At 35.0% G+C, this 24,205-nt stretch overlaps 1 protein-coding gene across 4 annotated transcripts in view; it reads right to left on the bottom strand.

The window, feature by feature from the left end:
- Positions 1-24,205, bottom strand: part of USP47 (ubiquitin specific peptidase 47) — a 122,203-nt gene that overhangs the window by 3,586 nt on the left and 94,412 nt on the right. For all 4 annotated transcript variants that reach the window (XM_060018502.1, XM_060018498.1, XM_060018499.1 and 1 more), the window contains 13 exons: positions 23,929-24,005; positions 23,284-23,339; positions 21,137-21,249; positions 20,013-20,117; positions 17,348-17,555; positions 15,008-15,123; positions 12,866-12,985; positions 10,391-11,168; positions 5,245-5,420; positions 4,802-4,882; positions 3,365-3,480; positions 2,882-3,000; positions 505-635 (listed from right to left, as the gene is read on the bottom strand). In XM_060018502.1, coding sequence (XP_059874485.1) covers positions 505-635; positions 2,882-3,000; positions 3,365-3,480; positions 4,802-4,882; positions 5,245-5,420; positions 10,391-11,168; positions 12,866-12,985; positions 15,008-15,123; positions 17,348-17,555; positions 20,013-20,117; positions 21,137-21,249; positions 23,284-23,339; positions 23,929-24,005 — 2,196 coding nt within the window. The remainder of the gene's footprint in view (positions 1-504; positions 636-2,881; positions 3,001-3,364; positions 3,481-4,801; positions 4,883-5,244; positions 5,421-10,390; positions 11,169-12,865; positions 12,986-15,007; positions 15,124-17,347; positions 17,556-20,012; positions 20,118-21,136; positions 21,250-23,283; positions 23,340-23,928; positions 24,006-24,205) is intronic.

The following is a 24,205-nucleotide window of genomic DNA, read 5'->3' as shown; positions in this document are numbered from 1 at the left end:
ATTATATTTTAAAATATAAATTTAACTTATTTAGAATTTATTTTTGTGTTTGGTGTGAAATATGGAAATAAATTTTTCCCCAAACTGCCAACCGTCCTAGTACCACTTATGAATAATTCACCCTTTCTCCAGAGATCCTTAGAATTCCCACCTTTAAAATGAAAAATGCAGAAGACATCTTCATCTGGGTTCTGTACTCGATTCTACCTCATTTGGGTTTTAAGCATATACAGCAATTTACTCTAGTGCCTCTAACTAATCCTAACTACTTAAGGCAAAGTTGGTCCAAGTAACAGAAAGTGGTGGTTCACTTCTGGATGGCCAGAAGCCAAGGTAATTTTTCAAAGCATCAGCAGCCCTAAGAAACAAGAGTAGTGTGGCACAATGTGTGACAGAGACAAAGACAGGTTGCTGCATCAGTGTCTGGCACTCACTTCCTAGGGTGTCTCTTATGCACCACAGAGAAAAATGTATGTTAGTTCATTTTCTTTAAAATGAACTTACCTTCTCTCGCAACTCATCAACACTACTGCTTTCCAACACAACCTCCTGGAAGGGATCCAACTTCATCTCTGAAGGCCTCCACCGTCTTGACAAAACTGCGAGTTGTGACATGGATTTCATCTTCTCTGCCCCTAATATGCAAGATTAGGCCATCATTCTATTTACTCTAATGATTCATAATTTGCCTTTTCTTGTACTGCCTGACTAAACAAAAAGATTTACTTCAAGTGTTATTCTTAAAAAGTGGGCATGGGGACCTCCCTGGTGGTCCAGTGGTTGAGACTCTGTGCTCCCAAAGAAGGGGGCCCAGGTTCAATCCCTGGTCAGGGAACTAGATCCCACATGCCACAACTAAAGATCCTGCATGCTGCAACTAAGACCCGGCGCAGCCAAATAAATAAATAAATATAAAAAAGAAAAAGTGGGCATAAAAGAAACCAATTATCCCAAGGATTTTTTGAGAATAAAATATTTATTCTCTTCCCCCAAGTCTCAGAAGATAATCGCTAACCCCTGCAAGCTCTCCTTCCACCAGTACTCCTAATTCCACTCCCTCGTGACTCCTGCTGGACACTGCTCGACCAATTACTCTCTTCTTTGCATCTATGATCTTTGTTCCTCTGTTGGCTTCTACCCCACAATCTAAAATCATAATCAAATAGCTTTAAGTTTATCTTCTTTTTTCACTCAAGCTATCATTAATCCTTCTCTTTTCATTTACTCCCAAACTTACTGATTCTTCAAAACCCAGCTCAGCTGTCACCTTTCTCTTTGATGTACACAAGAGCCAACTGTACTGATTTGGTCCTTAACACCTATCATTTTGGAATTACAGGTTTGTAGTTCTGGCTCTCCCATACACTGTGCATCTGGAGGGCAATCACTGGTCTTTATTCATTTTTATAGCACCAAGGGTCAGCAATGTCTGGCAAATTACAGGTCAATAAATGTTTCTTAGATTTAATCACATGACATATCTTACTCAAGTATTTCAATGCTAAAATATATACTGAAATGATACTGATGTAAGGACCTACTATCCAGAGACATGTTCTGGCTAATCCATCTCTGCTAATATATACTCCGTCCTAATAAGGGTGACGTCTATGTCCTTCATCTCTTCTTGGCCTACCCAGAAACAGTGATTACTCTCTCAGGCCCCAGATACTCAGAGAAGGAATTACAATCTGGAGCACTTGCTTACAAATCATGGTAGATGGCGTCCTGGTTATTCCTTGTCTCCCCACTTAACTTGTCACTTAATCAGAATTCAAACATTGAAATTTAAACCAAATTAGACCTGAAATAGGTGAGGTGTTAGTATTATTGAACCCTCTGAAAGCTATCATAATCTTACATAAAAATATCCAGAACTTATGATATTTTAATTTCTATGGAAAAAGAAAAGGAAAATCAAAAACTTTCTAAGCAACAGCAAAGTCACAAAAGAATATAGAACTAGTTGTTTCCCTTTATATCTCCTAAAAGCCAACTTTTCCCCCACTAACTCTTCCAAAAAACATTAGATTAAAATGTACCAATGTTGATAATTAAAACCAGGAGGTGTGACAAACAGAACTGCTCTTCTAGGTCACTGTTACATTGTTATGGGTTGAATTATGTCCCCCACCAAAAGACATGTTGAAGTCCTGAACTTCAGTACCTCAGAATGTGACCTTATTTGGAAATAGGGTCGTTACAATGGTAATCAAGTTAAAATGAGATCATTAAAGTGGGTACTAATCCAATATGACTAGGGTCCTTATAATATGGGAAATCAGGACACAGATAGGAAAGCCCGCACAGAGAACATGATGTGAAGATGAAGGCAGAGATCAGGAGGATGCATCTATAAGCCAAGGAACACCAAAGACTGCCAACAAACCACCAGAAGCTAGGAGAGAGGCATGGAGCAAATTCTCCCTCACAGCCCACAGGAGGAACCAACCCTGACAACACCTTGATCTCAGACTTCTAGCCTCCGAAACTGTGAGAAAATAAATTTCTGTTGTTTAAGCCACCCAATTTGTAGTACTTTGTACCAGCCTAGAAAACTAATATTGTCACTGTTCTCAAAATCTCTGAAAAATCATTAATACCACAGCCTCAAAACAAGTCACAATGAAAAAAGAGACTAAATAACAAACATGGCTAAGAAACTCTTACTTTCTGTAAAAGGTACTAAAAATACAACTTTGAAATTGCAACTTCCCTGAAAGGAAGAATTCATATTCTTAAAATTAGAGAAAAGAAGAAATATTTAAAAGGCAAATGATGCCCAGAGAAGAGACAGAAGAAACTCATTATTTGAAAAAATGATAACTTCGATTATTTCTAGAGAATTCCTGATATTTCTCCACAAAAATATTGATAATACCATCAAGAACTTCAAGGAAAACCTCCCAGTTGCTGGAAATATTAATATCTTCTTCATAAATATGATAATCCAAAAAGACAGTGCCAGGATTCTTCCATGTTTTTTTCCTTAGACGAAACCTACAAATGTGATAAGACATTTTAAACTATTATACTTTGAAATTCTTAACTTGAAAAAAAATGACATGAATCTGACACATCAAAGAAAAATGAACTATGTTCAAACACAAAAGTCAAATGGTTATTCATTAAAATTTTGGGGAAAATATAATGAAAAGCTCTCAAGACATCAAATTTAGTATCCTACAGAGGAAGTTCAAACAAATGCTAATACTTTTGCTTAGTTCTATTAATCTGCAGTACTAAAATTCTGAATGGTACAGGAATTTAAAATTCTTCTAGTTTTAGAAAATTATACCAATCCATATCAATTGACCACACTGTCTTTCTTCAAATTGCTGATGACACTGTAATTTTACTTTACCTGTCAATACTGAGCTCTAAACCACATTGCTCCCTGAGCTGAGGAATTAACTCCTCTTTTGATTGCCGTACAGTCATTCCTTTAGCAAACACAGCATCTAGCAGAAACTTGCACGGCTAGGAATATAAACAAACAATTAGACCCTGAATTACATTAAAATAAGGATCAACAAGACGTTTTATTTGCACTTTATAGTGTGACAATTACTGGACTGGGTTTAGGAGTCTTATCTTCCTAGGTTTAAATCTTGGCTCCACTACTTACTAAAGCTCTGCTATCTTGAGCAAGCTTACTTAACATTTCTGTGCCTCAGTTTTCTCATCTTTAAACCAGAGCCAGAGTCATTGTGGAGATTAAATATGATAATACATTCATATTTCTCTTCTTGTAATACAATGACCATAATTTTGAAAGTAAAAAGAATCACCTTTATAGAGTAAAATGAGAGAAATGAATACTAATTCTCCAAATACATTCACTGACTGTCTCAAAAGAGATACAGTATTCACAAACCCCAAATTCAGAAGAAAGATGTAAGTCAAAATGAGTGTAATGGATCACATATAAGAGATATGACTGATGCCTAATAAAATATTTGTTGAACAAATGAAGGCATTTTATGAAAACATTATCCCCTTATTTGCTGTTTTTCACATTTGTCTAGGTCTTCACTGAGATGTTATAAATGTCTTAAAAATAGTGTCTTTGCCTTATTCTTCTGGGTATTCACCACAATCTTATATATCACAGGAACTAAGATATTTTATTACTCCCCGAAAAACATAGCTGGTTTAGATCCTTAATCCACCATTTACAAGTTATATGACCTTGGGCAAGTTACCTCTCTGTGCCTCGGTTTCTTAATCTATAAAATGAGAATGACAGTACTTTTATAATAGAGTTAATTGATGAGGATTAAAAGGGTCAATATTTGTACGCACTTAGAGCACAAAGAGACACTATATATAATGCTAGTTAAATACTAAAAATGATTCTCTGAACACAAAAAGTAGTCAACTGCCATCCTTCTGTAGCATTTTACGATCATTCCCAGAAGCACAAACAAACCCCCTTTTAAAAGCAGAAAATGTTTGCCCTTCCAGCATTTGTAGCAATACTTTAGACCAGGGGGATGACAAAAATGGCCTGAGGGCCACATTCATCTGGTGCCTGTTTTTGTAAGTGAAATTTTATTGGAACATAGCCACCCCCATTGGCTTATGTACTGTCTGTGTCTGCTTCTGTACTACATTGGCAGAACTGAGTAGTTGCAACAGAGGCAGTATGGCCTGTACAACTGAAATATTTCCTAAAAAAAGTCTGCTATCTCCTTCTTTAGAGAGATAAAAAGAAATGTCTAGTAATCAAATCTGTGCACTGTATGTTTTTAATAACTATCAAAAGTTACCTTACATTGCTTGTAAGTATATTACTTACCTCTTGTTCATTGACTAGAAGCTGGTACACTTTAACTCTGTATTCTCCTTTTTTAAGTGCTCTCCCCAGTCTAATTGTAATCTACAAATTAAAAACAGTTTTTTTTAGATGTATGGTCTCAGCAGAATAAACTACCCATTTTCATCTCAACTGTTTAGTATTTTTCTCCCAATTCTCTAGATTCTGGGCTGTTTGAAAACAGGTATATCTTTTACCTCTGATTCCCCAGTGCCTAGAATACTAACTGGCACACAGTTAACATTTAACAAATGTTTGTTAGATGAATGGAGAAAACAACAACAAAAAAGCCAAATAACCACTAAACCTCAGGGACAAATTATCCTTTTAGGGTATCCATTTCACCTTACTTGGAAGTAGTGCAAGATGTTCTCAAATCTATCATTTAAAACAGACTCTAATTATTCAGAATTATTTTAATCAACCTTATTGTCATCTGAAAATGATGAAAGTGTCTCATTTAGCCGGACGCTCTCAAACTCTTGATTGCTGGCATACACGCGAAAGACCTTGAAGTGAGAGGACAAAACTCCAACAAAGGGCTCTAAATGTTGTTTGAAAGCAGCCAGAGTAATTCTTTTATCAACATGCACCATCAACCCTAAGCACACACACACACAAAAAACAGAAAAAAAAAGGTAAAAGAAACCTCTTAGGTATAAATAAAGCAGATCATATACTTTTTATTATACTGTAAGCAGGAAAAAGTACCTTTTCAGTTATTTGACTTTTAGCTAATATACTACATTGAATGGACAAAAATGTGGGCACTGAGCATATGCTAAGGATAATCTGACAGCTTTAAATGTTCTGAGATATTTAAGTGCTTATTTGCTTACTTATTTTGGCTGCTGAATTAAAAACCAAACTTATAGGAACTCTCTTCAAATACACACATTTCTAGATCTACACAGCAGTAGTGTGGGCTCTGGCTGGGTCCCACCCCTACCTCTTCTGCTTTCTTACTAGCTGTGAGACACAGAGCAAGCCACCAGCCTCTGTACCTGCATTTTGTCATTTGAAAAATGGAGCTAATAACAGTACCTACCTCACAGTATCTCACTGTAAATTCAATGAGGTAATATGTTTATAGAATAGTTTCATATATATATATATATATATAAATCGCCTCAAAAATTGTTAGTAAATCTAGTTCTGGGATTTCTACTAGAGAAAAATGTCAAGACTAGCATATGAAGATGTCTGTTTTATCATGTGGTTGGTTGGACTGTAACAGAAATAATATCTAAATGGGTCAGAAACTCCCACCTCCTCCAAGCTTCAGTTTAAGCTCTGTTGGCATTATAATAGTATTATCTTTGATGGGCTTTTTTTCTAATGCTTATTAATATTTTGTCCTTTATAAGCCACTCATGAGGATACTTCTGGAATATATTTCTATTTACTCTGGTCTTCATATTCTAGTAAAGAGCAAAAACTTCACTCATTTATCTTTCTCTTGTAACAAAGCAGTACAGAATGCAAGAGCTGCCATGCAGCCTCAGGCCCATGGTCTCTTTGCAGCCCTAAGGCTCTCTCTAGGGCAGACCTCAGTTTTCTGTGAAATTTACATGAAAGGTTAAGGATAAAACCCTAAAACACTCCTGATTTCCATTCTCAGGTCATCCCAACTCAGGTTGATGAATTTTTCTAAATGGATTTTTCAAATAATGTCTATTTACTATTTCCCTGGTTATAAAATACTGGTTCACTAGAGAAAATGTGACAAGTATGAATTAGAAAACATAGATAAGGTGATGAACTTTATTTACTGTATATATCTTTTGAGGCAGCATTTCTTTTAATTTGTTTAAAATGTCAGTTTCTAAGCTTTAAGGAATGCTCCTAAATGTTAAAATCTAGCTTTTGGCAAACAAAACTCTATTATCCAGAGAGGGACTAAATTTCTTGAGAGAAGGGTGTAATGAAAAAATTTCTTCATTAGAAATGAGAAGCCTATGGCTGGATTTCAGTTTTGCCACTTCAGTCTGATAAATAAATGGCTGTAGGTAGGTCATCCAATCTTTCTGAGCCTCCGCTTTCTCACAGGATTATTACGCCAGTCTCATTGATTGTTGTTCGACAAATATAGTAAATTCTAAGGCATTACTCAAATAAAAGCTATCACTGTCATTTTGGTTTCTCTCATAACTCCTAGTAATGTTGTATCATAGGAAGACACGAATGGTTGTTGGTTATTGATATAGTCCAATATGGTGATTAGGACCAAGTGTTCTAGAGTTACATGGCCTGGCTGGAATAAAGTCCTGGTTCCTCCTCACAAATTAGATTTGTGACTTTGACCTAAGTTCTCTGTACTTCAATTACCTCTATTATTAAATGAAGGTAACAGTATTTATATCTCATAATGTGTTTTTGGGTCAATACATGTAAAATGCTTAACATAGCACTGACAAAGTGTTAGCTTAACTGATGAGCTATAATTATTTTGTAGTTTTACAGAATACCATCATAACATTTTTCCTATCTACCCCTTCATACAGAAAAGTTCAGTCTCTTCACAGTGCAACCTCAAAATAGCCTCAAAGGCTTTTCTTTTTTCTTTCTTTTCTTTTATGTATTTCTTGAAAGAGGTGGTAGCCAAAATTGTACAAAAAAATTTCAGTGCAAATACACTACCATTTTTATTACTTTGGCCTTCCTGTTTATATCCCAGTGCTTGAAGACTACAACTAGGTCACACTGGGACAGTATTTTCAAAGACAGGTTCTATACTCCCTGAAACAATTCCTGGATTATAATGAATCACTTAAAGACTATCATTTTAAGTGCTGTTTGGTAATTATCTAAATGAGTTGTCTAGACGGTGCACGGTATACCACTCTTCAGATATCAAATTCTTTGTTTACCTATTCTACCTTGCCATTTCATCACTCTGAAGAACTTGTATTATTATGTATCATCCATGTTTCCCAGGCACCTACTTTCAGATCCCTGCGGAACTGTGACGAAGCAGTCTTACTAGAGACTCCTTAAACACTAGGCTGCTGGCTATCATCCCCACTCCCTTTTCCCTAAGCCAGATTTTTAAACATGAAAAGGCATTTTCCAGGGTTTTCACTTTTTCTTTTCAAACAAACCTTCTGTATGGCTTCTGAAAGCCTAAGTAATTTGTAGAAAATGGTTTCTCTTCATCACATTTTTTTTTTAAGTTTTTTAAGTTTCTTTGAAGTAAGCTTCAGGCAAGATATAAACTAGAAATTCTGAATTACATAATCTCAGAAGGATGGAAGAGATCTGTCAGTTTGGGCATTTGGACAAACAACAAAAACATATCAACATTGGTGAGATTTAAAATAATAAAAGAATAAATAAAATATAAGACTAAAACCAGCCAGAGAATTAGCAGGACAAGCAGGTTCAAGATACAAAATCTCGAATACTATTTCAATGAATGCTAGTAAATTAGCCCACAATGGATTTCTAAAAAGGTTAAAATGGCCAGCAATCTCCTTTGCAAAGATTTCATTAAGCATTCTAAGATGGAAATGGGACCCTTTAGACTATGATTCTAAATATTCCCACTGAATCCTTCCTACCATTGAAACTCTCAAGCAGTCTAATTTTCAGCACATCTTTCAAAAACAAACTCCTTGAAAGAAATTTCTAACCTTTTTCCAAAGAGAAGCTACTTTTAATTTCTGCAATGCCCTTGAAGGGTTGAGGATGGTAAGAAAGCAGAGTAGGTACTAGCTATTTTTCCTGTACTATGACGTGAGGTAAGTAACAGTGGTAGCAGTGAGGAGGTGGAGGTATGAGTACTAGGCTTACAACCAGAATACCTGAATCTGATCCCAGCAGTGTGACTAACTAACTGTGTGACCTCAGGCAAATTATTTAACTTGTTTGAGCCAGTTTCTTCATCAGTGAAAAGTGTCTAACAATATCAATTTCACACAGCTGTTGAGAACTAAATGAGATAACATGTTAATAAGAGTTATAAGAAAAAAACTCCATAGAAATATAAATGAAGCATTACTATAATAGAGCTTCTCTATCTCCATTTTAACTCACTAATCCACATTTTCGCACTTGAGTTTCTGCAAGATATAGGTATGGATGTCAAATAATTACATTGTTATTTGGACCTAATTAATTAAAACCACAAATTTATGTATTTTACTACTGATTTCATGATTTCTGCCACTTTTTTATTTTTTTTTGTGGTATGCGGGCCTCTCACTGTTGTGGCCTCTCCCGTTGCGGAGCACAGGCTCCGGACGCGCATTGGCAGGCGGACTCTCAACCACTGCGCCACCAGGGAAGCCCCGCCACTTCCTTTTAAAAGATCTAATTTTGAGACTACAAGTATCCTAGCATTTAACTAATACAGTGGTTGTTTGTGCACCTTCTCTCCACAAGATGAAGCATAAGGCTGCATCTTAGTCATCCTTACTTCTGACAAATACATATGGCCTGGCACCTGGCATGTATTCAGGAAATAATAACTGTGTGGGTGTATAAATGCATTGATGAAGAGTGGGCCTCTCTTCCAAAGTAATAGGAGCAAATGCATTCAGTTACAAGCCTTAACCTCTAGTAATGGTTCCACTATTTACTAGATATGTATGTATTTTTGGGAAAGTCATTCACCCTCTATGAGTTTCAGTTTTCTTATCAGTCAAATGAGGATATCATTGTTTGCTTTATTAATTTCAGAAAAGCTTCAAGTGAGAACAAAAAAGTGTTTTGAAAACTAAAATATAAAAATATAATGGGTAATATTAATATTTGCCTTTCAGACTAATGCAAAGTATTTAGGTTTTCAGCTATTTCCCTTTTATACTTGAAGAAAGATTTTGTATCTTGAACCTGCTTGTCCTGCTAATTCTCTGGCTGGTTTTAGTCTTATATTTTATTTATTCTTTTATTATTTTAAATCTCACCAATGTTGATATGTTTTTGTTGTTTGTCCAAATGCCCAAACTGACAGATCTCTTCCATCCTTCTGAGATTATGTAATTCAGAATTTCTAGTTTATATCTTGCCTGAAGCTTCCTTCAAAGAAACTTAAAAAAAAAAAAAAACCAAAAGAAGGCCCTTTCCTTTCCCTGACTTTTCCGGTTGTGTACTTTTCACGGGGTGTAGGAAGGGTGCAGTTTGGATTAGGTGATGGAGGAAAGGGAAGGAATGCACAAATTAAAAATTTTTCTAGGCACTGAATATAAAATTTTCTAAAGTGTCTGGCCTTTTTTTGGTATATTATTTACTATTTAAACTAATTCTTTTTTTTTTTTTTACTTAGTACTGTTATCATACTTCTTTCCTTTTAAAAAATTTTTTAATTCTTTTCCTTTTTTTTTAAATCATCTCACAAAAGTTGTGACATCATTACCATCACAGGCATAATGCACAGGTCTAAGGACACCGTTTACTATAACTGCATCAAAACTGAAAGCAAAGGAGAGAGAGGATAATCTTATAACCCAGGAAGCTACAGGTAATCTTAGGACAAAGCATCTCTTAGCTGATTCTTAACTAAAAATTTAAATAAACTGATAAAAAAAATTAAGGTTGTTTCAAGGAGCCTTTTTCTTTTTAAGTACATACATTTATGTCCTTCCCCAGAACTTTCATCTGCAGCATAGGGTTCTGCTTTGAAATACATGTACTGTATTTCTCCCCTACTCTTGCCACTCTCATCATATTCACTGTCCGTTCCGGAGTCTTCTTCTGCTGTATCCCATGTCTCCTTTTTCCCTTCATTCGCTTTAGTTCTTCTACTACTTGTGATGCTATGAGAGTCAAGTCCATTAGCCAAAGGGATTTGAGCATTATCTGCATTGCACAAAGTATCACTGCTATGACTTGAGCTAAGAATATCACTGTCCACTGAACTTGTACTCCTGTCATTATTCACATCTGAATCTGATCGTTCTTCAGACTGAAAATTTTCAGGATCGGAAGTCTGAATATGCTGTTCAAGTTCTCTATTATCCACTGAGGCTGAAGAGTCCCTCTCATTGAGAGGTGATTCAATGTTTTCAAAGTCACTTGTCTCAGTACTTTTGCTGCTGTCCCCATTATCTCCCTCCTGCTGCTGTTGCAGTGACAAGCTTTTGAGTTTTTCAGTGCTTTCTTCTAGAATAGCTTCCACAGACTTTAGACCCCCTGCAGGTCCTTTGACTCTTTCACAGTCATCATCCACATTACCAGAGTCACCCCCAGCTTTCTGGTATGCTGTCCTTTTGGAATAAGATCCTGGAGATTGTTCAGGTAACAAAACAAATAATCTGATTGTATTTGCATGCCGATCCAGGAGTTTCCATAAATGAGAGTCTGTAAAGGCCATCTGGTAATCCAAAGTCTCAGAACTTTCAACAAACACCTGAACAGTAAGTCAAAGAGTTATATTACATCATTAATTTTGGTGACATTCTCATTCATTATAAGAATAATATCGCATCAGTATAAGACAGTGCACAATAAATTATAAAAGTTGAGATGATAATGTTTCTAAAGGACACGCCCATTGTTTTTGGAGACTAAATAAAATAAATATTATGTTCATATGTCTTTGTAATTAGCCATAAAACTGCTAAACAAATATCTTGTTTATCGGAAAATGTATGAAAACATCTTGGGAATGCAACACCAAAATCCAGGTTATATAAAAAATTTAATGGACAAATGACTTGATTCTAGAGCAAATTAATTGCAAGGAAACAAACATGTAAGGAAATCTTTAGATTAAAATAAACTTGAGAGATATTATGGACTTTATTTAGATCCTGATTTGAACAAACAAATCTTACTGAAAAAAATTTTTTTAAAGATAATCAGGGAAATTTGAATATTGACTAGGTATTGGTTGATATTAAGGCATTTCTGTTAGTTTTTTAGGTATAATAATGTAATTGTGGTTATGTTTTTAAAAAGAGTTCTCATCTTTTAGAAATATAAATTCATATTGCTTGTAGATGAAATGATATGATGCTGGGAATGTTTTTCAAATAATCTGGGGGAAGTAGTTAGTTAAATATACATGAACAAGACTTGATAATTATAGAAGCTGGGTGATACGTACATAAGGGTTCATTACACTATTCATGCACTTCTGCATATGTTTGAAATTTTCCACAATAAATTAAAAAAATGAAATGCATATACATAAATCAGGCAATTATGAGTAGTATTTTGAATTTTGCATAAAAAGATTATTATTCAATCAATGTTATAAATCAGGACTATCAGCTAACTATTTAAAGAAAAAAATAAAGCTAGATCCCTCCCACTCCTTACCCTAAAACAGTATTAGGGTGGATTGGCGATTTTAATGTTACACACAAACACCACACAGAAGTACTGGAAGAAACTAGGGGTGAATAAAAATTACACATCAGAATTAATAAAATACTAAAAAAAAAAAAAAACAAAGAGGCTAAATATGATAAAAGACCAAACTGCCCTAAGATGAATGAGACTGGAAATGGTAATAAATAAGAAAGACAGCAAATGAGGAAAATTTGATACAATTTATCCAGAGTAAACCAAAGGCATTAGGAATAAAAACATAGGAAAAATGATAAATGATGGAACACATAATGATATCAAGAGATAAAACAAAGAGATCAACATGAACTTTCTCTTTTCTTACAGAGATAAATGAGTAGGAAAAGGGAATAATGTGGGGTGAATCCAAGATAGTAATTTTCTCCACACTAGGCATGCTTCAGACTTTCACCATGAAGTACTGCTTTATGGGAGAAGCTCAAGAATGAACAAAATTCAGAGAACATAATCATTGTGACCAGAACTAGTCATGAAGGCTCCACCAAAGAAGGAGGACTAATCTTGGGCTTGAAACAAACTGTAGTAAGAGGGGGAAACACTCCAGGAGGGGCGGTACATGAACAAGGCAAAGACGAGAGCCAGCAAGACTGACTGAGAAGACAGAGAAGCAAGATGTGACCTGACTACAAAAGGAAGGTAATTATTGGGAGGATGTGAGAACCCAAAAAGTAAATTTCAGACAGATGGTGAGTGGCAGCATAGAAAATAGTCATGAAAAAATAAAAGACATACCTTGTTACTTCTAAAAAACCCTTCAGCTTTCAGGGTTTTACTGGGCACAGTGAGAAGACGCAAATCATTGTAGCAGCGTTCCAGCACTATTCTCATTGTTTCAGCAGGTAAATAGATGGCCTATAATGAAAGTAATTTAATTAAAAAGTGCTCTTTCAAGAATAATTCTGCTTGACTTGGAAATATGGGAAAATGAGACACTGCTGAGTTCTTCTTAAAAATAGCAGAAAGAAAATTAAGAGAAAAATAATCTTAGTAGAGGTTTACAAATTTTTAAAGAATCTATGGGAAAAATTATTAGTCCCATCCATTAATTATGATGTAAATTAGGAAAACAGAGTATCACTTATAAATGTATGCTCTGAAACTATTTTAAAAGTAACAATTTTTCACTGAAAGTTCTATCTCTCCCAAACTCATGAAGTAAACGAGGTGATTTGATTCCAAAGAAACTGAGTAACTGACTTTGAGAACTGATGTCAAACCAACACCTGTTTAACTTCTTGACTTTGGATGAGTTCTTCTGTATTCTGTGAATAGTTGTTAATACTTTTTTTACTAAATCAATTTTCTTCTGTGTAAAATGAGATTAAATTAGTAGGTAAATTTTAAAGTTTTCTAAAATTCCATGTCCTAAATTTTTGGTGTTATTTTATAAATTTCTCATGAAATGAGCAGATAAAAATAATTTATATTTTATAAAACATGATTTGTTTTACAGCTAATGATAACTAATTCTCAGGCATCCTTGTTATACTTTAAACACTATATTTCTTGGCATCCTGTTTTCTCACTGTCTTTATTCTTAGACACATTTTTCCCCAACAAAATTATCAGCTTCTTCAGGGAAGGAAATGCATGTGTTTCTTTTGTACTACCTCAGTGCTCATATTCTAGATTAAACTGTAATACAGAGCAGTTACACTAATGCTGTCTTTTTATAAGTAATTTAATCATAAACTATGACTTCACAGTATGATTTGTTTCCTCCAATTATTACTTTGGCAAATTGTTGGAAGTCATTTTTTTCAAACATAAAAATAATTAAAAACGAACTTTTATATAATACTTTACAATTTTTTTTCCCAAAAAAAGAGCATTTATTTGTTTTGTTCATGTTCACAACAACCCTGTTAAAATAGGCATTAAAAAACCCCAGATGAGATAAAAGACAATACTACCATAAAATGAATGAATGGAAACTGGAAGTTCCTTGACTTGCGATTTCTGAACAATTTCGACCACACCAAGGGAATCTTAACCTGGGGTTAATTTTGCCTATGTTTGTGTGCTCAATGTTCTATAGTGTACAAGACCCCTGAAAGGATAATAACCATTTCTCTAGAGTGGAATAGTTTTTTTGTCTAAGGAAATGTGAATGTTTCGTCATCGTATTTTTCCAGTTCAAAAATTCTGAATGAGCCTATGCTATTTACCACTAACTCACATAATGTGGCTAATATTTGATTCATCACCTTTCTCTTCTACTTCTATTCATCTATCACTGTCTTTCTGGTTACCCAAGAGTGAAACTCCTTAGGTCTTCTGTGCTCCTGCCTTGCTCCAATGTTTACCAATCACAAGTGCTGCCAATTCTATTTATATATTCATTCTTACAATCGCCACTTCTCTCATTTCTGGTCATAACGCCTTCATCTGAATTATTTCAACAACCTCCTCATCTATGTTCCTGAGTCCTCCCTCAGTCCACTGGGAACACTAGTCTAGTGTTGCCAGAATTACCACGCTATAGCAGAGCTCTTATCATACCACTGCTGTACTTAGAAAAATAACCAACCTACTTCCTACTGTTTACGTTAACAGGGCCCAAACTTTTGAGTTTACATTTAAAAACCCTCCATGAGATAAAGTGAACTTGTTTTCCAGGCACGTACTTTACAATGATCCAGCCAAGCACACATATCATTGCTATGTGCACTTGCTTCACACTCCTTACCTCCACGCTTAAGTCAATCTGTTTCTTCCATATGCAGCATCGTTCTCTCCTAACCACAGTTGTCTCCTAGCTATAAATACTGGCTCCTTGAGGTAAATATTGGTTCCTACATCTTGTAACTATCACATAGTGCTTTGTACACAGCAGGTACTTAAAAATATTCATTGACCAATTTTAAAACTTACCTTTGAAATAAGCTGTTTGAACTCTGTAACTGTTTGATTTAAGTAAGCTCGAACAGTGATAGGAGCAGCTACAGATTCTGCCTTTAGATCAACAACATGAACCTTCACCATCACTTCTGTCCCATTGGAAAAACATAAAAACCCAATTGGAGGTTATTTTTTAAAAGGTATTTCACATGAGCAATGCATTCTAAATGTGTTTCTAATAGATGGCAAAGAAAATATTTTTCTAATTATCAAGATGGTAGATGTATATGTTATACATGTTAAAACTTTCACAATTTATCACATTACAAATATATATAAAGAAATAAAAAATGAAGCTAATAAAAAAGTTCTTATAGATCTCTTTAAAAAATGACAAAAGTCAAAATGTGACTTTTAAAAATAATTGCTTTGTTTCCTTATAAAACATTAACACCACTGCCAAATTTATCAAGCATATTAAAAGTACTTACCCAAAGTTCCAAAATACAGACCAAAACCACAACACTAAATAAATGTAAATAACTAGAGAATGCACAACAAATACTAAAGGGGACATAGCAGCCCTACTTGCTTTTGACAACCTTCATTAAACAATTCAAGACCTTGTTCATAATCAAAGACGACTTCTCCTCAAAATAATATTCTCTATATCCTATGGAAATTTCAGCAGAAACCCTTTGGATTACATGTTTGTTTTCTGACTTAAATTCTTCATGTTACAATTTATTTACTTATTATTTTATTTTATTTTCTTTATTTGGCTGCATTGGGTCTTCGCTGCTGCTCGCGGGCTTTTCTGTAGTTGTGGTGAGCGGGGGCTACTCTTTGTTGCTGGGCGTGGGCTTCTCATTGCAGTGGCTTCTCTTGTTGCGGAGTATGGGCTCTAGGCATGCAGGCTTCAGTAGATGCAGCATGCGGGCTCAGTACTTGTGGCCTGCGGGCTCTAGAGCACAGGCTCAGTAGTTGTGGCACATGGGCTTAGTTGCTCCATGGCACGTGGGATCTTCCTGCACCAGGGATCAAACCTGTGTCCCCTGCACTGGCAGGCAGATTCTTAACCACTGTGCCATCAGGGAAGTCCCCATGTTACAATTTAAAGCCATCTTCTCCTCTCCTATTTTCAGGAGATCATTATATAACTTAACTTTTAGTCACCAGAAAAATAAATGATCTTCAAACATTGGATTTAGTAGATAGTTATTCTCCAGCTTAACTGTTTTAATCTCTTATATGTAGTATATGTCAATACTCCATTTTCCCCCAAATGTTACTAATCTAAATCTGAATAAATATTCTGCTAAAGTCTTGATTATTAATGAATAAAGGAGATTACTTCACAAGGTTTACAATCCACAATGACATTTAGAATTCTCTTTTTAAAAAGTGGGTTTTTTGCTGACCCATGTTATATTTTTATCATAGTTTTTACAGTCTAGTTCAAAAATAATCTGCAGACACTTCCTTGGTGGTGCAGAGGTTAAGAATCCGCCTGCCACTGCAGGGGACATGGGTTCGATCCCTGGTCCAGGAAGATCCCACATGCCACAGAGCAACTAAGCCTGTGCGCCACAACTGAGCCTGTGCTCTAGAGCCCACAAGCCACAACTACTGAGCCCGCGTGCCACAACTACTGAAGCTCACATACCTAGAGGCTGTGTTCTGCAACAAGGGAAGCCACTGCCATGAGAAGCCCACGCAACGCAATGATGAGTAGCCCCCACTTGCCACAACTAGAGAAAGCCTGCGCGTAGCAACGAAGACCCAACGCAGGCAAAAAACAAAAAAAACAAAAAATCTGCAAGAAAATGATCCAAAGGGACTCTTTACAGAGAGAGCGGAGTCTGACTAAAGGAGCTCTTGAAAGAATACCACACTTAATCTACTTTGGAAAGAAGAGCCTTCATAAAAAGGAGGTGTATAAGATCCACAGAAGAACAGAATTTGAGTTATGAAACCATAACCATAATAAGGTCTTCAAGGAGACCCTGAAAAAGAGACTCTACTTCTGAGACTTTATGGGAATATACCAGGGTCTTCTCTATAAAAAGAGAGAGGCTGGGGCAGGCGCAGAGGTAGGGAGGGAGGACGATTTAGTACTGGAGAAGAAAAAAAAATCCCACTGAAGACTATAAGCCAGTAGTTTCGTTGTTTGTTTCTTAAATTTTGTGTATAGCTTTTTGGAAAGTAATCTAGAACTTAATTCCAGGTTTGTTGCTGACTACTTCCCAACCTATCAGAATTATTCTACATTTTAAGAACATGTAAAAAATTTAAAAATAATTTCTACAAACAAAAACTTTCTTATGAATATTCTAAGTCCTTTACAACTCAGAATACCATGAAATTCCTTACCTCCGGGTTTGTAAGACTGGAAAACCTGATCGGGTCTTCTTGTCTCCAACAGCAGATCAAACATGTATGTTGACTTGACTCCACCCAGTAAAAGTCCCATTGGTGTATCTTCTTCTCCTTCATATGATCGTTCAAGATAATCATGAAACTCATCATATTTAACAAGACGACAGCAATCCATAGGTATCACCTCTTCTAAATCCATCATCTAAAAGAATATAACATCCGAGGAAAAAGAAAAAGAAATATATAATATTGATATTTTAGTCTGATGTGTAACTGTACTAACAATAGGTCCTAACAAACAATAAAATCCATATATTTATGATTTGCATCAAAGCTCAAAGGCACGACTTAAAGGGTATTTTAAAATAACCATAGTTCATTATCCCTCAAATTATACGACCTATGCACTAACGTATTTTAAAGACTTTTTTGTTTTTACAAAAGTTAACATTCTAAACTTTAGATGTACTCAAAATTAATGCACTGTAAGCTATTGCTTTATAACCAGTCAGCTGGAAACATGAGGGGAAAACAACCAACTAGAACATGCATCTTTTGTTATCTTAATACAATTTGGAGAAAAACTGGTAATTAACGTATCTAGTAACGATCTCCCTAAGCAAGGGAGGATAGCATGCCTTGTAGAGACACCACAAAGGTCATAGCTTCTGTCTCCCAAGTGCTACCCGACTCCTCTCTGAACCATCCCTTTCAATCTTAGCCTCCGGAACACCAACAAATTGGGCACAGGAATTTCTGTCAAAAATTTTCCCTCTAGTACATGTCACTAGTAGATGGCATACCCTGGATGCAACATCACTTTAAGTGGGAGTTGAAACTCCTGGAGAAACATAGTAGGATTGCTTAGAAGTATTCAATACTCATCTGAGGTTTGTGATTACAACTTTAAAGAAAGCATTACTGTAAGCCTTGGTATGTCCCCATTGCCCTCTACTCCTCCATCCCTCACTTCCCACAAATGGAGCTTTATTTTTCTTATATAAGATCGATTTATTTCTCTTTTCTATTTCACTCTTTACATTTGTGAAATTAAACTTTCTATTTTTTAAGACAAGATTTTTTCTTCCTACATTAAAAACTGATGGAATATAAACTACCCTTAGTGCTATCACTGATTGACCTTACTGTGTAAAACTGTTTAAAGACATTTTCTCCATTTTAGTTTAATTTGGTTTCACTATTGTTTTGCTTGCAGTCCACCATTATGTTTAACGGATTTTTACTTTAATCAGGTGAACCCAGAGCCATTCATCCATTTTATTATTTGTTCATTCATTTATTCATTCACATACCCATCCAATTTTTTTTTCTCCCCCTCCAATTTTGACTCTCCTGTTTACCAGGCAAAAGTAGTGGAAATGCCAACTGTGAACAAAACCAGAATACTCTTCACCCTTGTAAGTGCTTACGGTTTAGTGAGGGACATTAATTAATTAAAATAGTCACACAAATGTAAATTTTCAGTACTGATAAAGTGCTATGAAAGACCAGGTACACAATACAAGTTCTCAAACTGTGTGTGTCTAAAAACCACTTGAGGTACCTGTTTAAAATGCATAATCCCAGGTGCCAAAACATAAGTTCAGATTCATTTGCAGGAATTTGTTTTTTAATAGGAATGTGATTCTGGTGCAGGTTGTGCTGGATCACACTTTGAGAAACAATGCCAGCTATCTTGTGAATTATTTTTACTTCTTTCATTGGTTCTACATATAATTATAAATGAAATGACGTAGTATGCAATTTTTTCTCTAGGTAATGACTGTTTAACTTTAGTCAAATGATGTTAATGTTTACATGGAAAGGGCAAAAAATTCTGTCAAGTATAACAGATGACATTTAGAATAATCCGGTTAAAGAATGCTTCTTTTTCTATTTGCCTTTCAAAACCCACTTATAAATTTGCATTATTCTTAGAATAAAATGCAAACTTCTATTCTTACACAGCCTTTAATTTCATTTTATGTGCCTCTATTCTCAATCAAGATGATCTAAACACAATGCACCTTTTTTCAGCTTCTTAATCATGTACTTCCTCACCTCAGTTTTTACACATGCTGTTACCTCTACTTAAAGTACTCTTCCCCAACTTCTTGCACAGCTGTCTCCTCATGGTTTAAGTCTCAGATTAAATAACCTTAATATACTATTGAATTACTTTATGGCATCTAATAAGATATTTGAAAACTGTGGTGTTTAAATATTTTTTGTCTGTTTTTTTCCCCAGTGGGATTGTAAACTCCAAGAAGGCAGTGAGCCTGTTTTGCTCACTCTGGTACCTCTAACACCTCATGTGGTCTTGTTCACTCAAGTTCTCTAATGCATCATATAGCAGACACTCAATAAATATCTGCTAAATGAATATAAAGAATAAATAAATATTTTTGTTTCTAATTCTATTTCTGAGTTTTAGAAAGCTTTAACTGGCTTTCGGAGTGAGAAAGTTCTCAAAAGCAACGGACCACATTCCAGAGAAGAGGTGTAAACTATACTCTTTAAGAGACATAGGATTTAAGTGGGCTATCAAAGCTACTGCAAGTGCTTATATTACTACTGACTATAATAAAAACTTGGGAAAATGTTAATGCTGTTACGTAAAATATCAATAATTAAATGCCAACAGTGCAATTAAACATACCTTATAAGCCATTTCTACTGCTTCCTTTAATGTCTTATCCTTATGAACCTCCAATTTATTTTCCATCATCACTTGTTTCACAGGATGCAAACAGAATAATTTTATCTAGAAAATGTAAAATATCATCATTAACTCAACAGGTCATAAATCGAACTTACTTCTTTTGTAGACAGTATTCTTTCCTAATAGTCAAAAATATTATAATTAAAAAAAACATAATTGGGATCATTCTCCGTCTATCTATCTCACTTAATAATTGATACTGTCTCATGTTATAAAAAATTCAAAATCATTAATTTTAACAACTGTATGTTTCTTTATAAGCATGTATCACAATTTATGTAATCACTCTCCTACTGATATATATTCAAGTTGTTTCCAATTTTTCTGTAATTTGGAAAATACTGTGGAGAATGTCCTTGTGGTCAAAATTTTTACCACATCTGTCACTATCTCATTAGGTAATATTTTCTTAAGAGAATTATATAAAAGAATATGAATTTGCTTAAGGCTCTTGATAAATCCTACTCAAATTCTAGGAAGAAAGGTTTTATCAATTTATACTTGTAGCAGAATGTTACAATGTTCATCTCACTGTAACCTCAGCAGCACTGAGCATTATCACTATGTTACTGGTTTTTTGTTTTTTTTTTAATAAATTTATTTTTGGCTGCATTGGGTCTTTGCTGCTGCATGCAGGCTTCTCACTGCGGTGGCCTCTCCTGCTGCAGAGCACAGGCCCTAGGCACGCGGGTCCCAGCAGCTGCGGCACATGGGCTCAGCAGTTGTGGCTCACCGGCTCCAGAGCACAGGCGCAGCAGCCATGGTGCATGGGCCCAGCTGCTCCGTGGCATGTGGGATCTTCCCGGACCAGGGATCGAACCCACATCCCCTGCATTGGCAGGCAGACCCCCAACCACTGCGCCACCAGGGAAGCCCATGTTACTGGTTTTTTATGCATAAAATGAAATCATTTTACCTCAGTAATATAGTTGGTTATACTGTTTAATGATCATGATGGCATAACTATCTACAGAATCAACCCAATGAGTCAGTGATGAGAACTGCAGTTAAGCAAAGTTCAATAGCACTTTTTAATTAAAAGTAAAATTAGGAAATCTAACCTTGCATGTATTGCGCTCAATTTCTCGTTGCCTCTTTTCTTGTTCTTCCAATTCTCTCTCTCTCTGCACCAAATTTTTAATATGTTCTGGATATTCATCTACTTCTAGAAATTCTATTAATAGTAAAAACAGGGTAAAACAGTGCCACTGAGACTGAACTTCCTTTATTTAATTTTGTTCTACTATGTTCCCAGAGTATACACTTCTACTATAGCTGTTATCAAAATATATCCAAATTACATCAATCTTTCAACTTGGAACATGAGCTTCTTCCAGACAAGGGTGAAGAGGCAGTTGATAATGACACATGGTTAGGTCTCAAAAAAGCCATATCTTTATCTGTATACCTCTTAGCTCCAGACAACTCTGGTATGTAAATTAAGATTTTTAGAATGAAAAAGCCTCCCTTAAACTTGAAAATAAAAGCACTTCTGATTTCAAATAGTGCTATCACCATCAAATTGTATAACCCTGGGCAAGTTTACTTCTCCAGACCTTGGTTTCTTCAGCTTATTAACAGCACCTTACCACATAGAGTTATTACCTGGGATATAAGGAAATGTAATAAATACTGTTGATGCTCTACTACTACAAATGGTATTTATTTGTTTATTATTATTCACTAATATGATTCTCTTTGTTCTCAAAGTAGTCTTTTAGCTGCCTTCTAATCAAAGAACTTCATATGTAACTCAAAGTATTCGAAGTGACAGTATGAGACTATAACACTGTTTAATAAAGCCAATGATTGTTAGGCATTAAACAAGGAGAACAATTTATATTTAAAAAAAATCATGCCTCTGTGGAAGGTAAAAATCCACTGTTTACAGAAATGAGCTCTAATTTAAAAAATATTCCATATCATACATACAGTGCCCCTTGGTGCTTCACCACAAAACTAGAGCTGTGGGGAGTGGATAAAAGAAAGCTGAGTTACTGTACTACATGAAATATCTGGAATGCTGGGTGTCACAGAGGATACACAAACTAGAAACCTCGCTCTGCCTCCAGGTAGCTATGACCTTGGACAAATTACTCTTTAGGGTATAGTTTCATTATGTGTAAAGTAGAATGAATACTTCTACTCTGAAATCTCTGTTCTGAAATGACTTATTATAATTTCCTTTTTTCTTTCCTATAATTACACAGTAAATTATTGAACAGCCTCTATATGACAGACCCTGTATTATATCATTGGTGAAAAGATAAATAAGTCCTAAGCCTTGCACCAACTGAATTCACAATCTGATGAGAGTTTACGAAAATGTAAACAAAAACATCAGACTGCTTAAAATAGATTTACTCATAGTATAGTAGTTTCTAAACAAAGGAAATATATTGAAATCAAAGACAATGATTATATTAATTGTGAAAAGAATATGAGCAAACACATCACCTGTGTATATATCGTATGCACACACACACACACAAACACACACACATGCTTTATACACCTATGTGCAAATACTATCTCAGTCACGATCAGAGTTACCAAGAAAACACAGGAACTGTAATTTTTTAAAGTAGCAGTTATGAAAGGAAAAAAAAAAGGCAAATCCACATGCTTTGTATACAGGATTATTTTTAGGATTCCTAATAAAATTAAAATCTAATAAAGGATGCATACTCGACTCATAAAACTTTACTTGCTTTTTAAGCAAATAAGCAAAGATGTTTAACTCTAGTATGACACTAAATGCTTAAAATTTTATCTCATTTAATTTTTTATAATAATCCTATAAAATACTATAATTATTCCCATTTTACATGTGTGGAAAGTAAGACTTAGAAAAGTTAAATAACTTGTTCTGGGACATGCAGATGGTGAGTTATGGCTGCTACACAGATCTGGAGACTATCATCACTGCACCAAACTACATATAATACAATCTTACTGCAAATAAATATCCAACGTACGCAATGCAGAGTAAGTTTTGTCTCTTAGTGTATTAAAAAATAGTTCAACTTTTTTCCAAGTGCTTTTACCAGTTGGTATTATCTCATAACAGTCTTTATAATTAATTCTTCCACACATTAAAAAAATTTAATTGTCCTATCATTTAAAAGTAGTTATCTGGGTTTATAAAACTTGCAAAAAAACTGGTTTATAACACAGACTAAAATCAAGTAACTATATGTCAACATACTTGCATTTCTTGCTGGGTCCTTCAGTCTATATATCAGCATATATGCATTTGTGGAGCTAGTAAAATATAAAAAAGATTAATAGGGACAAAAAGTAGATTGTAAAGATTCCATTTCCTAGCATCAAATATTTATTTTAAATAGTAGTTTTTTTGTTGTTTCAAACAATTAGAAAATCATGTAGCTGTTCTTGTACAGGTTCAGATTTAAACGTTCTTGAAAAAAAGGAGACTACTTTGCTTTTACCGACATATTTATGAGAAAATCCTGTATCTTTTCTTGGTAACGTAGTAAAATCTTCAAAAAACCTTTGTCCTAGAATGAGTATTACAGGTAAGTCAGGAGTCAGCAATTTTTCTCTGGAAAAGGGCCAGATAGTAAAAGTCATAGGCTTTGTGAGCTATTCTGTGTGCTAAAACTACTTAACTCTGCTGTTGTGTGGGAAAAGATCAACATACAGTATTTAAACAAATGAGTATGATGGTGTTCCAATAAAACTTTATTTCCAAAAACTGAAGGCAGGCTGAATTTGGCCCATAGGCTATAGTTTGTTGACCCTTGGGTTAAACCTTTTTAGTGATAAAAAAATGTTGAAAAGCTGTAAATAATTCTAATTTATAAACAGAAAAACTTAGGAAGTTATTTACCTTGCAAAAGCACTGGAGTAATAGCCTCTGCTTCCTGAAGATCCACCATGTGTTTTCTTAATGTCCTCTTGTGTTATCTAAAAAGTTGTAACATTACTTACTTTTTTGGTAAGATCTATAACACCATTACCTTTATGTCAACATGTAACCCAAGTTTTAACCTCAGAGTTAAATGGACCACACAGATAACAGTTCACAAAATGTAATCATAATCAGTGGCTACTAATGGCCAATCTTTTCTAGTGCTCTTAAATAGACAGCCCATGTGAAGGCTCAG

The sequence above is a fragment of the Delphinus delphis genome, chromosome 8, assembly GCF_949987515.2.
Source record: "Delphinus delphis chromosome 8, mDelDel1.2, whole genome shotgun sequence".
Classification (NCBI taxonomy): domain Eukaryota; kingdom Metazoa; phylum Chordata; class Mammalia; order Artiodactyla; family Delphinidae; genus Delphinus; species Delphinus delphis.
Note: the sequence above shows the minus strand (reverse complement) of the source record. Positions and strands in the feature narration are given on the sequence as shown.